At 44.8% G+C, this 17,547-nt stretch overlaps 1 protein-coding gene across 3 annotated transcripts in view; it reads right to left on the bottom strand.

The window, feature by feature from the left end:
* rnf38 (ring finger protein 38) overlaps positions 1 to 17,547 on the bottom strand; it is a 271,228-nt gene that overhangs the window by 79,390 nt on the left and 174,291 nt on the right. For all 3 annotated transcript variants that reach the window (XM_085983718.1, XM_085983721.1, XM_085983725.1), the window contains exons 3-4: positions 4,694 to 4,887; positions 2,965 to 3,178 (exon numbers count right to left, since the gene is read on the bottom strand). In XM_085983718.1, coding sequence (XP_085839844.1) covers positions 2,965 to 3,178; positions 4,694 to 4,887 — 408 coding nt within the window. The remainder of the gene's footprint in view (positions 1 to 2,964; positions 3,179 to 4,693; positions 4,888 to 17,547) is intronic.

Below are 17,547 nucleotides of genomic sequence, written 5' to 3'. Positions count from 1 at the left end.
CTCTAACAGTATGATGAGTCCCCTACACAGCTGAATTCCTGATTACAGGAACACAAGAGGTTGTGGTGAGCAGAGACCAAGCACTTCCCCCTAGGAGAGGCAGGAGGGAAAGGGGAATCAGAGTGGAGAAGCATCATTGGGCTAATCTTGCTATCTCTGCCAGCTCATTCAAAGCAGCAATGGCTGAAATGTGGGTGGTAATCTCCATCCTGTTGGCCATTTGGTGCATGGCCTGGGGAAAAGATAAAAGGGCTCTTATCCTCAAAATGTGTGGTGCTTTTTAAGTAAATGCTGAATTTCCTCTAAGAAAACCCTAAAATTACTAAACATGTACATTCTCCTCCTATCATTTTCACATTTTGTCAGTTATTTAATTGGATTGATATTAAGCATATACTATTATATCCTAACCATCTGCTTCAAGTAAAACTCCTTTTAGTGCAAATGATGCCTTGAGTAAATAGTGGATACATGAAGAGTAACTTTGCATTACCATTTTTATCCTGTTGTGAGGAAGACTGCATAATTTATGAGTCATGAATTCACAAATTAGTGATGAAAGCCTTTCCAATGAGTATGATTAAAATAGAATCAAGGAATTTTACAGCACAAGAGGCCAATCGGCCCATTGCGCTTCTGCTGGGTCTCTGTCCCATTCCTCAAACGGCTTTTAATTTTTTCATTTCAAATAGTTATCTACTTCTCTTTTAAAAATTATTATGGATTCTGCTTTAACAACTGTTTCTGGCTGGGCATTCCATACCCTAACAAGCCTCTACGTAAAAAAGACATCTCTCCCTTTGTTATTTTTTGGGTGATTTTAAATTTATGCCCTCCAGTTACTAACTCACTGACCAATGGAACTAGCTTCCTAAAGTAAGGTGCCCAAAACTGGACACAACAAAGTAAAAAAAGTTGAGATAATGGTAAACCTATGACCATATGTATAAATGAACCCATAGAGTGTGTGGGTGTGTGTTTGCGCGTGCGTGCCATGAAATATCCAGTGAATAGCTGAGCCATACGGATCTGGAATAGAGGTGGGCAAAATACGGCCTGTCAATGGATTTTATCCGGCCCGCACAGTGGTTCTCAAACTGTATATTTTCCGTGCATGCGCAAATTGCCATATTTTTTCAAAAAGAATTGTGAGATTTAGGCGTTTCTGGATTCACGAGGTAAGTCAAGTAGATTGCCTTGTGTTGCTGTTCTAGCTCTTCAATCATGCACAAACATGGCAACATTTTGCTGGACATTATTACCTGTATGGGTTTGCACACCGTCCTTGACTTGAGCAGAGAGTTAGACTGCAATATTATTTACCTGAGTGGTTAATTCATGTACTGATATGTTACGTAAAACTCAATTGAGTGGGTTCAGAGGATGCTATTCTTAATTGCATCTATAATGAAACACAATAAAAGTTGGGCTTTATCAGGATTCACCGACTTGAAAGTCAAGTCAATGCGTCATTTGTACCTATGATGCTGGGCTTGATATAATTTGTGGTTTTCTTAGTAAATAATTTGGTTGTATCATGCATCCATTACGGATTAATCGTTGCAGAGTCTATTTATTCTAATTCAAATATAGTTTAATTTTGGCACAAGTTAAGTAAGATCTTTTCTCTCTCCCCTTCCCAAGTTCCCTCATTGCTGAGATCCTTGCATCACAGCAGCAGTTCTAAGGGTTGAATAAAGATTAAGCGGGGAGAGCCGAATTGTGGAGTCATCCCCAAGGCAAACCAGTGACATGTTCAGGAACACTCTGCATTTATCTTTTGGGCTCCTCGTCAATCAAATCCCTTATCTATAAGTTGCCATAGTCTAATAAATAAATTGTGTAGGAATCTGCATTTTCTACCCGATTATTTTCACTGACATAAATTGTTTCACCAAATACTTGTGCCTAGTGTCTGAAGTTTTATTGCCCATTCCTAGTCGCCATGAGGGCATTAAAAGTCTGTAACATAGTATGGGACTGGAGTCACGTGTAAATTTTACAACAGTTGTTGAGTAACAAGTTTTAATTATGGCATAATAATATCAATAGCGAAGATAAGTTTTGGGTAAACCTTTATCATGTTAGTTAGCATGTTAATAAGTGTTGTTATTTTTATTAAGTGTGGAAACGACATGAAGGGGTCTTCATACAATAAATGCCAGAACAAATTTTAATGGTAGCTGTTGTTAACATAATTCATTTTGTGTGTGTGTGTGGCCCTCAACAACTCACCAAAATGTGTCAAGTGGCCCTCCAGCCCAAATAATTTTCCATCCCTGACCTGGAAAAGCCCAGGTTCAAACCCCAGTCTGTGCTAAGTAAGCTGATCTCAGCTGATGGTGGTAGGAGCTGTAAAATGACTTCAGCGCCCCTGGGTTAGGGAGATCAAAATTGGGTTGGCTTCCCACTCTTGATCACTATGCAGCAATCACTCGTGGAGCGAGTGTCTGAGGACAGAATTGGGCTCACCTGTGATACCCACATTAGAATGCTGCTGACGCTCACTCTCAAGCCTTATAAACGAATAATGGTCACTTCAGCAAGATACCAGAAAATGCTCAATGGACCTGTATCTCAACAAGGACAATGTTTTTAAAGAGGGGAGAAAGTGCCGAGTAAAAAAAATAATCATATTTTGGGTTTAAATTTAGGGGAACTTATATACAAATGGATAACGTGCTTCAATACTCGCTAAGGTCAAGGCAGTTTTCACATCTTCAGAAATTGATGGCCGATTTATGATTTCCCAATCTATGTAATGGCAGTTCTTAACATGAACATGCTCAGCAACAGATTAGTTCCTGCTATATTCTATTTGACTGCTTAATATGAATGATTAAAGACAAAGATCTATTTGGGGCACAGGTGTCTCACTAAGAGGCTTATACAAAGTGAAAGCTTATCAACCAGAACCAAGAAATAAAACACGTTCAAGTGATGCATCCAAATCAATTCACCTACCTGCTCATGGATGTCAACCACCACAGCATTCTGCTGTGGAGGGTGTGCGGCAGGGTGGAGCATGCGTGGAGATACATTCGGAGGGTGAAATGCTCTGGGTTCCTCTATAGCTGGTTGTTGTCCATAAGGATGATGGTGGTAGTTTTCGTCTTGGCTCATAGAACTATGTCTAGTTAGTCTTTCTCGTCTCCCTCGTTGCCGCCTAACAGGAGGGCTGTGCAAAAGCAGATCAGAACAGTAACAGTACAAAAATTAACAGTGCAGGGTAGCTGAACAAAATCTCTCTTTGATCAACAGTTCAATTGCTTGGCCCAGATAAACTACATTATAGATTTCAACTTGTGATTTATCATATGTTGCAAGATAGATCATAAAAAAATTGAGATTACAAAGTTGATAATGTAATTTGATTCATATTTTCAAAATTCCTAATTTAAATAAAACCAATGAACAGGAAAATAGAGAATATTTATACAATATTTAGATCTCAAAAACATTTGCAGAAAAATTAGGCGCGAGATAAATGTAAGTCTTTCTTTTCTTTGCTAATTTTAGCAAGTGTTGACATGAGCAAAAACTGGTGTTTCACCACTTTTTTTTAACTTGACTACTTTTTCTGCTACGATTAGCAAAGACAGTAATTTTTATTCCCAAGTGTGTTGGAATGTGTTATTTTTAATCATGTTTCTAAAACAAGGTGTATATTTTTAGCTGAAACAGCATCTGCTTCACCATGATTTGCCCAGTGACGAATGTTTAGCTTTTGAATAAATACTTCTAACATTGTTCATTGAATGAAGCAAACCACAATGACACTTACAACTTCAACTAAAAGTACACACTGCATTATGACAAAAATAACACCTTTCCAGCACATTTGTATGATGAAATTCTTGTCTTTGTTAATTGTAGCAAAAAAGTAAAAAGTAGGAAAGAAGTGGTGTCGACTTTTACAAAAATTAAAGGCTGAAACTCACAGCCTCCCACTGCCTTACATACAAGCATGCAGTCACAATTTATTGATCTTTAACCGGATCTTTATCCTTGTTCTCTGCCGTACACCTCCACATAAACCTGATATAGCTGGATCTACGCTTCCTTGCAATATCCAAAACATTAGGTGGGTAAAATTCCTTTTTGCTTCTATTAGTGTATTTGCCAACATGTTGGCACTGGGTTCCTGTGTGCACAGTTGTGACAAAGTGCTTAACCCATTCATTTTGAACAAGTTAAGCAGTGCACTAAGAACAGTGCTTAGCAGGATTTTAAGCTTTAAATGGCAGTGCGCACTGAATAACATTCACTTAGATCCCTGGCTCCATACAACCCTGTCACATTAGAAAACTTTTTCTTCAAACCCTTTCAGTACAGAAAGTTTCTTTTCCTTCTGCTTTCATGCAGCATCTACAAAACTGGCATCCTGCTCATCTTTGAAGACGAACAGTACCAAGCAGAATTAGTGAAATGCATTGAAGCAGAATTTTTCATTGGTGGTATTCTTAGGACTAAAAATTGTAATACCATTATTTTTTTTTATAACTGACATCCCAGTCCTCCAATGTTAACTTGAGTTTGAAACGCTGTTGCAAATAAACCTCCGAGTGGTTTAATTCCATAAAGTGTATTACAATATTACTTTCACTTGAGGAGCCAATAAGGTCTAAACAAACACTATGAAATTGCAAAATGTACACACCTCCTTAACTGCATCTGATTTGCAACTATTTACCTTCTTCTGTTTCGTGCAGGTGTATTGCATCTTTCCCCTGAGAAGTGGTGTTGATTTGGTCGAGCTGAGGGAGGCCGCCTATTAGATGTCATCTCCCATGGTCGCATTGGTGGTGATGGGGCAGGAGATACTGCTGTGTATTCAAAAAACGAATGAGAGAGGCGCTGGCGCTTAGGACTTGGGCTTTCTTCACTCTGTATCGCCACCAGAAAAAAAAACAACTCATTAATAATACACTCCTTCCCATATAGATATGCAATATAGATCCTTTATTATTCTTCAGAAATATGGCACTGATCTGATAGAGTTGGTATGATGTAATCCTTCTGCAGAATATGGAGACACTGGCTCCGATATTTAAGGGGAGACAGGAAGGGAGCGAGGGCAACCGTAAGCAGGCTGGGAAACTCGGAGATGCCGGGAATGCACAGGTCCTGCCAAATTTAATGGTAAGATCTCATTAGAAATTTTTTATTCTGTTCCCCCACCAGATTGAAGGCTGGCTGGATATCGGTTAGGAAAACCTGTGCTACAATCAAGATCATTGGGGGCCATTAAGGAACATAATTAATACTTTTACAAGTTTGGATCCTCAGATAGGAATATCAGATGCACGAAATATGCCAAAGCAGAATATGATTTGGCTTAACATTCCAGTTATGGTATCAAGATGTCTGATGAATCAAAAGTTGGCAGATTCCATTTGTTTTACCAAAACTATTATTTTGTGCTTTACTGGGCTGAAGGAGGCCAAATGGCAAATGACAATTGATAGCTTTCTCTCATGCACAGCTTGAGTTGGTGCCAAATACCGCAGAACACTTTTTAAAATTCTTTCTTTGGGATGTGGCCGTCGCTGGCAAGGCCAGCATTTATTGCCCACCCTTGAGAAGGTGGTGGTGAGTCGCCTTCTTGAACTGCTGCAGTCCATGTGGTGAAGTAGTATACTTCGTTTTAGTGGTTTGGTACAACTGAATGGCTTGCTAGGCCATTTCAGAGGGCAGTTAAGAGTCAACCACCGGGTAAGGACAGCAGATTTCCTTCCTGAAAGGACATTAGTGAACCAGATGGGTTTTTAACGACAATCCGATAGTTTCATGGTACATAACTGATACTAGCTTTTTAATTCAAGATGTATTTAATTAACTGAATTCCCCAGTTGCTGTGCTGGGATTTGAACTCATGTCTCCGATCATTAGTCCAGGCCTCTGGATTACTAGTCCAGTATCACCACTATGCTACCGTACCCATGAAGTGCACTGCCTGACGGGCTTTTTAAACGCTGCAACATTCCCAACCACCACTAGATATTGTTTAAACATGTGCTAGTGTTTCTCACTTTTCTTCCCAATTTAATATACTTAGCAGCTCTAAAAAGTCTTTCAATCACAAATTTTCCTTGAAATAGCTGCAAAAGTCTGACTGTTACACAACTTTTATTTACAAATTTCAATTTACAAAATAAAACTGTTCTGCAAGACTTTAGAAATGTATGGCATGTTACTTTTCCTTTCTAATTCATCCATCTTCAGCTACATAACATTAAGAAAGGGTTAAAGAATAATTATAGAATCTGTGCAGAATGATTGAAATTCCAATTGTGACCGAGTTATTTTCAGCTAGTCAAATTTTGTGTCTTACAATACTCCTGTGCAGTGCCTTGGGACATTTTACTACGTTAAAGGCGCTATATAAATGCAAGTTGTTGTTGTTGTAGTTATGCGCTAACTTCCTCAGTTACAGCATAACATAAATCTTGTTAGTTTAAAAAAAATTAACATTTAATTTAAAATGTTCTGAACACCGCTGTACCATTTTATCTTTGAAGTTATTACTCAGCCCAGCTCATCCCAACTTTCAACTGGAACTTGGTTGCATTAACTTGACAGATATTGGCCGCTAAATGATTTGAAAGTCTCTCTTTTCCCTTAGAGCTCGTCTTAAGCTGTCCATGGTTTCTGGGGTAATTTTTACCACAAGTCCATCTTCCACTATACTGGATTTAGCGATACACCCCAAAGTGGTTTTAAGAGCTCCATTAAACACCACAAAAGAGGCTCAAGTAACTTCCCAGAAATAGTGTTTGTTTGTGTTTGATCATTTTAAAAATCGGCATTCTGTATGCAGACCAGGGTCGGCGGGAGGGGGAGCTCGGAGCACGACGGAGAGAGACATTGTGCCAGGGTAACTGCAGCAAGACATCTATACTCTTATTCTCTTGTCATAAAGGTCAACATACCATTTTCTTTCCTAATTGTTTGCTGTACCTGCATGTTAACTTTTAGTGATTTGTGTACAAGGACACCCAGGTCCCTCTGAACACCAACATTTCCCAATCTCTCACCATGTAAAAAATACGCTGCTTTTCTGTTTTTCCTACTAAAGTGGGTAACTTCACATTTCTCCACATTATATTCCATTTGCTATGCTCTTGCCCACTCACTTAGCTTGTCTATATCCCCTTGAAGCCTCCTTACATTCCCACCCAGCTTTACATCATCAGCAGACTTGGATATATTACATTTGGTCCCCTCATCCAAATCATTGATGTAGATTGTGAATAACTGAGGCCCAATCACTGATCTTTGTGGTACCCCACAATTTACAGCCTGCCAACCCAAAAATGATCTGTTTATTCCTACTCTCTGTTTTCTGTCCGTTAACCAATCCTCAATCCCTGCTAGTATATTACACGCAATACCATGAGCCCTAATTTTGTTTAATAACCCCTTGTGTGGCACCTTATCGAATGCCTTCTGAAAATCCAAATACACCACATCCACTGGTTCTCCCTTATTTATTCTGGTAGTTAGAACCTCAAAAAACTAATTTGTCAATCAAGATTTCCCTTTCATAAATCCATGCTGACTCTGCCCAATCCTATTATTATTTTCTAAGTGCCCTGTTACCACGTCCTCAATAACAGATTCTAGCATTTTCCCTACTACTGATATCAGGTTAACTGGTCTGGAGTTCCCCGTTTTCTCTCTCCCTCCTTTCTTAAATAGTGGGGTTACATTTGCTACCTTCCAATCCGCGGGAATCGTTCTAGAATCTATGGAATTTTGGAAAATGACAACCAATGCATCCACTATCTCTATAGCCACCTCTTTCAGACCCCTAGGACGTAGGCCATCAGGTCCAGGGGATTTATCGGCTTTCAGTCCCATTAATTTCTCCAGTACTACTTTTTTACTAATACTAATATCTTTCAGTTCCTCATTCTTGGTTGTCCACTATTTCCTGGAAGTTTTTTGCGTCTTCTTCCGCGAAGACAGACACAAAGTATTTGTTTAATTTCTCTGCCATTTCCTTATTCCCCATTAGGGCAAGTGTTGAGTTATCGCTCCTGGCAAAGAGCTTAGTGTTGTATCCATGAGTTAATGGAGACACGGAATGCAGGAGTTGGTTTCACAGGTGTTTGCTGAACAAAGTCTGGAGGTGAACTAACAGATACAAGACACTATACAGGCTTATATAGCCCGAGTGGCCATTACCGGCATTACAGTACACAGGTGGCTCTTAAAGGCACATACACAACAATTCCTCCCCTTTTAGACAACCAGTACATAACATTTTAAGTAATCATTAATTAACATGTTACAGGAACAATAATCTACACATTTGCTGCAGTTAATCAATTATAAGTCAGTCTCTCTGGAGGCTTCCTGACTCGGTCCGGATAACACCTCGGTGGCGTAGTAGTTTTTGGTGGTGTAGTAGGTTCTTTTGGCAAGGTCGATTCGGCTTGAATGTCAGTGCTGGGTTCATCTGGTCCCAGTATCACCGGATCGGAGGTAGATACTATGGGTATCTCTGTGGTAAACCACTGTTATAGTTATCACTGTATATTGTTCTCACTGTTCTCACTGTCACATCACTACACGAGGTCGCCTCTTGTCGCACTGTTATACCTGGGCTGACCACCTCCGACTCCGCCCATTACCTGCCCAGGTATAAAGGTAGCTGACTGGCTAGTATTCCTCCCTGTTGGATCGGATCACCCACGAGGGTGGGCTCTGTTATTTAGCCAATAAAAACCTTCAGTTACGTTCTTAACTCGTCGCCTTTTATTGGACTAATTGATAGGCATATCAATTTTATTGGCTAAATTTTAAAGATGTCTGATAATGAACAGCAACAGCAAGGAGCTCACCCAGCAGCACAGCAACAGCAGCCTCCAGACAACGGGCCACACCAGCCGGCTTGGCTGCAAGCCTTGAAACCACCATACCTGGATCTAAACCCACAGGCACCAAACTCAGCCAACGACTTCAAACACTGGCTGGACTGCTTCGAATCGTACCTGGAGGAAGCCGTCGTCCCTCAGAGATCCAAACTAAGAGTCCTGAAAGCCCAAGCGAGCCCGAGAGTATATACACTCATCCAGGACATGACTACGTACGACGACGCCATCAACCTACTGAAACAGCAGTACCGGAGCCCGGTAAACTACATGTACACTAGGCATCTCTTAAGATCTCGCCAGCAACAGCCAGGAGAATCGATAGCTGAATTTTCACGAGCGCTGAGACAACTCGGCAGGAACTGTGACTTTAAAGCGGTGACGGCTACTGCGAACATGGAAGACAATGTCCGCGACGCCTTGGTGAGAGGCCTACGTTCCGACTACACACGGCAAAGACTGCTTGAAGCTAAGGACATAGACCTGGACAAGGCCGAAGCCCTCGCCCTCACCCTAGAGGCCACCCAGCAAGACCAGGAAGCGTTTGCCAGGTACTATTCGCGACCCTGGGACTCGGGCCCGACCCCCACCCCACCACCCTTCACAGCGCTGCCCCCGGGACCTACCTCAGCGTCTGCATCACGGATCCGACCGGGCCCGCTAGCCCCGGTACCGGCCCCGACATCAGGCAACCCCGATCGGGCCGCTGGCTGCTTCTTTTGCGGCCAGGAGAAGCATCCGAGGTCGCGCTGCCCAGCCAAAAACTCGACCTGCAAAACCTGCCTCAAGAAAGGCCACTTCTCCAAGGCCTGCAGAAGCAAATCCTCAGAAGCCAGCAGTGCCTCATGCGAACCCTGGGGGCGGCCATCTTTGTGCGGGGCAGCCGAAGCCTGCAGAGCCTCATGGGAAAACCAGGGGCGGCCATCTTTGTGCGGGGCAGCCGAAGCCTGCAGAGCCTCATGGGAAAACCAGGGGCGGCCATCTTTGTGCGGGGCAGCCGAAGCCTGCAGAGCCTCATGGGAACAGCAGGGGCGGCCATCTTTGTGCGGGGCAAACGATTTAAACAGAGCCTCATGTGAACTACGGGGGCTGCCATCTTCGCCGCCATCTTGTCATGACAACGACGCGCTCATCTACACCCTAGCTTCCGTGACCCTGGATCAAGCCCGCCCGCACCACCTGGCCAGCTCAATGATGGACATCAAAGTCAACGGCCACGCCACGACCTGCCTGTTCGACAGCGGAAGCACGGAGAGCTTCATCCACCCAGACACGGTGAGCCACTACTCCCTCCCCGTCCTGCCAACGCGCAGCCGCATCTCGATGGCATCGAGGTCGCACGCCACAGACATCAGCGGCTACTGTGTCGTGACATTGTCGGTTAAAGGGACAGAGTATAAAAATTTTAAACTCCTCGTACTCCCCCAGCTGTGCGCTGCCGTCATACTAGGGCTGGACTTCCAATCCCACCTCCAAAGTGTAACCCTAGCATACGGTGGACCCCTCCCCCCACTCACAGTCGACAACCAGCGAAAGTTAAACCGCCCACCGCGTAACACCTGCAGCCTATCCACCCTCAAGGTACCGCCACCTTCCCTGTTCGCTAACCTCACCCCCGACTGCAAACCTGTCGCTACTAAGGGCAGGCGGTACAGCGCTGGGGACAGAGCCTTCATTAGCTCTGAGGTGCAGCGACTCCTGAAAGAGGGCATTATTGAGGGGAGCAGCAGCCCCTGGCGTGCCCAGGTGGTGGTAGTCAAGACCGGCGACAAAAATCGCCTGGTTATCGACTACAGCCAGACCATAAACAGATACACCCAGCTGGACGCATACCCCCTCCCCCGCATATCGGACATGGTCAATGAGATTGCACAATACCGCGTATTCTCGACCATCGACCTCAAGTCGGCCTACCACCAACTCCCCATCAGCCCGGAGGACAGCCAGTACACCGCCTTCGAGGCGAATGGCCGCCTCTACCAATTCCTTAGGGTCCCCTTTGGTGGACCCCCTGGTCGAGAAGGTGAACCTCCTGCACGCCAACCCCCAGTACGCCTATGTGGCTTACCCAGACGGACGGGAGGACACTGTCTCCTTACGAGACCTCGCACCCTCACCCCCCCCTCCCAACCCCCCGAGTCCAGCCGAGGTAGACGGCATGCCGGAACCCCACGAGCCTTTGCCGACTACGCAGACACCAGCTTTAACACCGGATAATGTAACACCGCCGCTGCGACGATCGGAGAGGCTAACGAAGCCTCCGGACAGACTGACATACCAGAGCTGGTAATACACTTCACCCCGCCGGACTCTAATCTAAACAAGGGGTGAATGTGGTAAACCACTGTTATAGTTATCACTGTATATTGTTCTCACTGTTCTCACTGTCACATCACTACACGAGGTCGCCTCTTGTCGCACTGTTATACCTGGGCTGACCACCTCCGACTCCGCCCATTACCTGCCCAGGTATAAAGGTAGCTGACTGGCTAGTATTCCTCCCTGTTGGATCGGATCACCCACGAGGGTGGGCTCTGTTATTTAGCCAATAAAAACCTTCAGTTACGTTCTTAACTCGTCGCCTTTTATTGGACTAATTGATAGGCATATCAATCTCTGCTTCATCATTAGGCGTATAGAGTTGTGGTGTAGGTTGTCCCTTTTCGGATGACTCTATGATCTGGTCAGCATGGCGCCTTATTATGCTTTCTCCAATGTCCACGGTATACATCAGCGGTCCTAGTCGTGTGCAAATACAGGTAGACTACCCTTTATCCGAACTTCCGAAAACCGAAACCCTCTAAAAACTGAAGGTTTTTTCGGTCAGCGTAAGTCGTGCGCACGACACGACCAGAGTGGCGCACGACCCCCCGCGGACCCCGACCCCCGCCGGCTTACGCTGAGCAGAGGGTCAGCGTAAGTCGTGCGCACGACCCCCCCGCGGAACCACCTGACTCTCTTCCAAAGGCTCGAAAGCAACGAGAGCTCTGAGCCCGCGGCGGTGCCGGCCCCTGTTCCGACCGAGCACGACGACCTGTTGGTGGAAATGCGGAACTTCATTGCATTCCAGGCTAGCAGCGACGGACAAGCCACGACTGCGGACCCCCCTGCGGACCCCCGCCGACGCTGACCCTGACCCCCACGCGGACGCCCGCCGGCCCCCCTTCCGAAATCCGAAATTTTCCGAAAACCGAAACACGGCTGGTCCCGAGGTTTTCGGATAAAGGATAGTCTGCCTGTAGTTCCAGGCTGCCATTTCTCGGTACGGTAGTCCCGGGCCAAAACTTGTTGACCTATCTGGAAGGTTCTAGTTGGCCTTTCATTCATGCCTTGAAATTGCCGGTTCTCCACGTCCCTTCTGATGTTTGGCTTGATCAAATCCAGCCGGCATCTTAGGCTTCTATTGAAGAACATGTTGGCGGGAGTTTGGTTTGTAACCACGTGTTGCATTCCTGCATGCAAACAAGAAGTTATCTACCTTATGCTGTAGATTTATGTCTTCATTACCCATGGCCTTTATGGCCTTCTTGAAGGTCTGGACAAACCTTTCAGCCAATCCATTGGTGGCGGGATGGTATGGGGCGGACATGTAGTGCTTAACCCCATTGTTTTTTTAAGAACTTCCTGAATTCTTCGGACACAAATTGCGGTCCATTATCAGAACAGATCTGTTCAGGCAGCCCATTCCTGGCAAATATGGTCCTTAATACTGTGATGGTTTTTTCCATGGTGGTGGAGGACATCTTTATTACCTCCGGCCACTTGGAGTGTGCATCAACCGCGATTAAGAACATTGAGTCCATAAATGGACCAGCAAAGTCGATGTGTACACTTTGCCATGGAGATGAGAGCCACTCCCATGGATGTAGAGGGGCTTGTGGTGGGGCATTTTGGACCTTCTGGCATCCTAGGCAGCTCTTGGTCATTTCTTCGATGTCTCCATCGATACCTGGCCACCACACAAACGCTCTGGCTAGGTTCTTCATTTTCACTCCACCCAGATGCCCCTCATGAAGCTCCTTTAGCACTTTATCCTGGAGTTTGGGTGGAATCACCACTCTGGATCCACACATCAAGGTTCCTCGGCACACTGACAGCTGTTCTTTGCGAGAATGCTGGCAACAGTGGTTCGCCATGTGCTGGCCATCCCTTCACCGTTAAATCATAGACTCGTGAGAGAGTCGGGGCATTTCTCGTTTCCTTTTCAATGGCAGAATTTGTTACTGGTAGACATTCCACTATGGTTGAGTGGAACATCTCCACTGGGTCCACTGTAGGTGCCTCTTCTACCGTTGGCAACGGTAGGCGCGATAAACCGTCAGCATTCCCATGCTGTTTTGATCCTTTGTATTCTATGTCATATTGGTGTGCCCCTAGGAAAAGGGACCACCTCTGTAGCCTTTGCGCTGTCATAATGGGAACACCCTTTTTAGGGTTGAATATGGAGACGAGGGGTTGATGGTCAGTCAACAAGGTAAATTTTTGTCCGTGTAGGTAATGGTTGAATTTCTTCACTCCCCATACCAGGCTGAGTGCTTCCCTGTCGGTCTGGGCATAGTTACGCTCAGCTGAGTTTAATGAGCGTGACGCAAAAGCTATCGGCCGCTCCGAGCCATCAGGGAATCTATGCGATAATACCGCTCCTACGCCGTAAGGGGATGCATCGCACGCCACTCTGATTGGCAGTGATGGTTGTAATGAGCCAAAACTTCCTTGGACGTGATCAAGCCTTTGCATTTATGGAAGGCACGTTTACAGTCTTCGCTCCATTTCCAAGTTACTCCCGTTTCTAGCAGTTCGTTAAGAGGGTGCAGAAGAGTTGACAAGTTCGGTAAAAATTTATGATAGTAATTTATCAATCCCAGGAACGACCTTAATTGTGAGACATTTTCAGGTGCTGGGGCTTTTATGACCGCTTCAATTTTTTCAGATGACTTATGCAACCCTTCCTCGTTAATTATGTGGCCACAATATGATATTTGTTTCTGGAAAAATTCGCACTTGGGGCGATTTGCCCGTAGGCCCCGTTCTCTCAGCCTAGTGAGCACCTGCTCCAAATTGGCAAGGTGCTCGTTGTCGTTTTCTCCTGTTACAAGGATGTCGTCTAGGTAGCATTGAGTCCCCGGAATCCCTTGGAGGACTTGCTCCATAGCTCTTTGCCAGATAGCTGGAGCTGATGCTACTCCGAAAACCAGTCGATTGTACTGGTACAGGCCTTTGTGTGTAATTATCGTGAGATACCTTTTAGAGGCCTCTTCAACCTCCATCTGTAGATATGCCTGTGCCAAGTCAATTTTGGTGAAACGTTTCCCTCCGGATAGTGAGGCGAAAATATCTTCTATCCTCGGAAGAGGATACTGTACCGTGTGAAGGACCGGGTTGACAGTCACCTTGAAGTCCCCACAGATGCGAATTTTTCTCTGTTCTTCAGCTTTATCATTATTCAACGTTTTCTTCATGACCGGGACGATGGGTGTTGCCCACTCGCTCCAATCTATCTTGGATAATACGCCTGCCTTTTCCAAATTCTCCAGCTCTGCCTCGACTGCTGGACGAATTGCGCATGGCACCGGCCTTGCCTTAAAAAACTTGGGAATTGCCGCATCTTCCACTTTTATTGAGGCGGTGACGCCTTTCAAGGTTCCTAGTTCCTGTTGAAACACTTCCTTGGCATTGGCCAAGATATCTTTTAATTGTTCAGGTATGGTGTCATCATCATTTTTTTTCTTACTGGTCACCGTCAGTGCCTGAATGGAGTGCCAGTCTAAACGTATCTTCCTGATCCATTCAGGTCCCAACAGCGGTGGACCACCATCTTACAGAACGTATAAATACAACTTCTGTATTTCCTTGCCGTTGTATACAACAGGCACCCTTATTTTCCCTTTGGGGCATACTTTCTGCCCCGTATATGTCTTCAAGGTAATGGATGTGTCTTTCAAAGGTATATGCGGAAATAGCCGCTCGTAATCCCGTCGACTTATGACGGTCAGAGCTGATCCTGTATCTAGCTCCATTTTAACTGGGGACCCCGCTATCGTGAGGGTAACCCAAATGGTCTGGTAATCTTCTTTGGCAATTACATTATGTAATTTGAGACAGCTTAGTCTCTTGTTTCCAGAGTCACTATCGCTCTTCTGGTCTTCGGAGCTACTGTCCGTCATCATTTGTACCTTTCTGTACTTTTCCTTATTGATTTTTTTCCTGTCCGTGGATTTTTTGTTTCCAGATCGGCATACACGTGCAGTGTGTCCAATCTTTCCACATTGCCTGCATGCTTTGTCCTTGAACCAGCAGTCCCTCTGGTCATGGGTGGATCTGCCGCAGCGATAACATCTCTCGAAACCCTGTGTCATTTCATGGGTGCCGAAGTCCTGTGGCTTTTGCTGTATCTCTGCAGCTCCTCTTGCGGCTGCTTCATATGATACAGCCACACTGAAAGCCTTGTCCAGTGTCAAATCTTTTTCAGAAAGTAGCCTTTTCTGTGTTCCTTCACTTAGGAGACCGCAGACGAATTTGTCTCGAAGAGAATCTGCCAGTCCTGCCCCGAATTGGCAGTGCTTTGACAGCTTCCTTAATTCGGTGAGGTAATCAGCGTTACTTTCATTCTCGTGCTGATTCCTCTTGAAGAATTTGAATCGTTCCGCTATCAGCAGCGGTGTTGGGTTTAAGTGCTCCTGTAGGGTATCAACAATCTCCTTAAAATTCTTGTCCTTCGGTTTGGCTGGAGTGATTAAGTTTCGTGACAGCCCGTATGTCCTTGCGCCCATTAGATTTAGAAGTACTGATGCCTTTTTATCATCCTCTATTTCATTTGCTGTGCAATATACCTCCACTCTTTCCACATATGTGGTCCAATCCTCTATATCGCTATCGAAAGCATTAACATTGCCAGCCTTAGGCATCCTGAAAAAAAATGGCGCCTCCCGCGCTTTCCTTTCTTCCCCGCAGAAAAAAAATGGTGCTTCCTGCGCTTTCCCGCTGCTGACAACGCTGTTCTCCGTGGTTTTTATTTACATAGGTATTTTCAATAGGTGGACTCTCGTTCCCGCCGGACTCTCTGGGACTTTTCCCTCCCTCTGCTTGGTTCGAACGCCGACCTGCTTTGCCGTGCCGGCCGTCTCCCAAGTGCTCCCCCCCTCTGTCTCTGTTTGCCTCCGCCTTCGCTGCTCGGCCCCGCTGCAGAGCCCGCTGCCCAGGAAGGATTATTGCAGTACCTGCCAGCAGCTCGGCTAGCTGGTGAAACCACAGTTTTTTCTCTTTTTTTTTTCTTTCTTGTTTTTCTTCGACTTTCGTCTGAGGAATCGATCTCCTTGAGGTGCTGCCGAATTGCAGGTAAGTCCGTTTCCAATTCGTCGCCACTGTTGTATCCGTGTTAATGGAGACACGGAATGCAGGAGTTGGTTTCACAGGTGTTTACGGAACAAAGTCTGGAGGTGAACTAACAGATACAAGACACTATACAGGCTTATATAGCCCGAGTGGCCATTACCGGCATTACAGTACACAGGGGGCTCTTAAAGGCACATACACCACACTTAGTGTAACAGGAGTGTGGATTGGGCAAAATGCAAAATACTGCAGATGCTGGAAATCTGAAATAAATGTACTGTATAAATCTGAAATCAGTGAATATATTGGGCATTCAGATGCAGGTTCAGCTCCCCTGGTGTGCAGCTTGCATGATTTTATCAATTAAAATGAATGGACAGAAAGCCAAGCAGGCTTTTCATTATGTGCTCCTGTTGCATAAAGCTCCTCCTCGGGAGGGCTACATTGCAAACTCGTGATGTTTTCAACGCTCGGAACTGGCAAGACATGTTGTTAAACAGGAAGGCTAATACTATACCAAATCTCCTCTTAACTGAGCAGGCATGATGGGGTTGTGTTTGGGAAAGGGGTTGAAAGTGTGTAACTAGCTGGGAATAGGAAAAAGGGATGGGGGAACAAGACAAGGAGATTGGGAAGGGGAAACATGGAGCAGGAGATAAAGCAAAACAAAGCAGAAAGGAAATTAAAATGGAAAATGCCAGTAATACACTGAGGTCTGTCAGCATCAGAAAGGAAGACAGATTAACACTTCTCTATCCAAAAGATTAACCGGTCTTTTCTCTTTCAGATGCTGACAAACCTCGAAGAGAGTTTTCTTCTTTTACTTTATAACAGGAGAAATAGTGATTTTATAAAATGTCACAGATCCTGCAACTGTCTCGACAGGGAAGTCACATACAATGGGTCAAAATTCAGACAAATCCTATCATATGATTCATTTAATGAACACTGCCACATAGGAGTATCAAGGCAGTATTAAACTAACAGATAAAAAATACTCAAGCTTTGGAGCAGCCCGACTGTAAATCTAAACGTATAGTTCTTTTTTCCCCTCGTTGTCTGCTTCGGTTTTCTTACATTGCTCACTCCCTATAATATCCACAATGTCCAATTAACAGTTTATAAACACATTTTATACAAAGTAATTATTGAAGTTAAGAACTAGAGCAGAGGTGCATTATCCAGATTTGGGGTAAATCTGAAATAATCAGCCCTTAATTGAAACCATGCTGAGATAGGTGGCATAGAATAACACTTGCCCAAATTAATTTGTATCAGCGCTTCATAAACTGACATGCTTCAGACAGCTCTGCTGAAGGAACAACATCACAGTTAC

This window comes from Somniosus microcephalus, chromosome 1, assembly GCF_052327205.1.
Source record: "Somniosus microcephalus isolate GS21.2 chromosome 1, FLI_Smic_1.0, whole genome shotgun sequence".
NCBI classification, from domain to species: Eukaryota; Metazoa; Chordata; class Chondrichthyes; order Squaliformes; family Somniosidae; genus Somniosus; species Somniosus microcephalus.
This window is presented reverse-complemented; position numbering and strand designations above follow the sequence as displayed.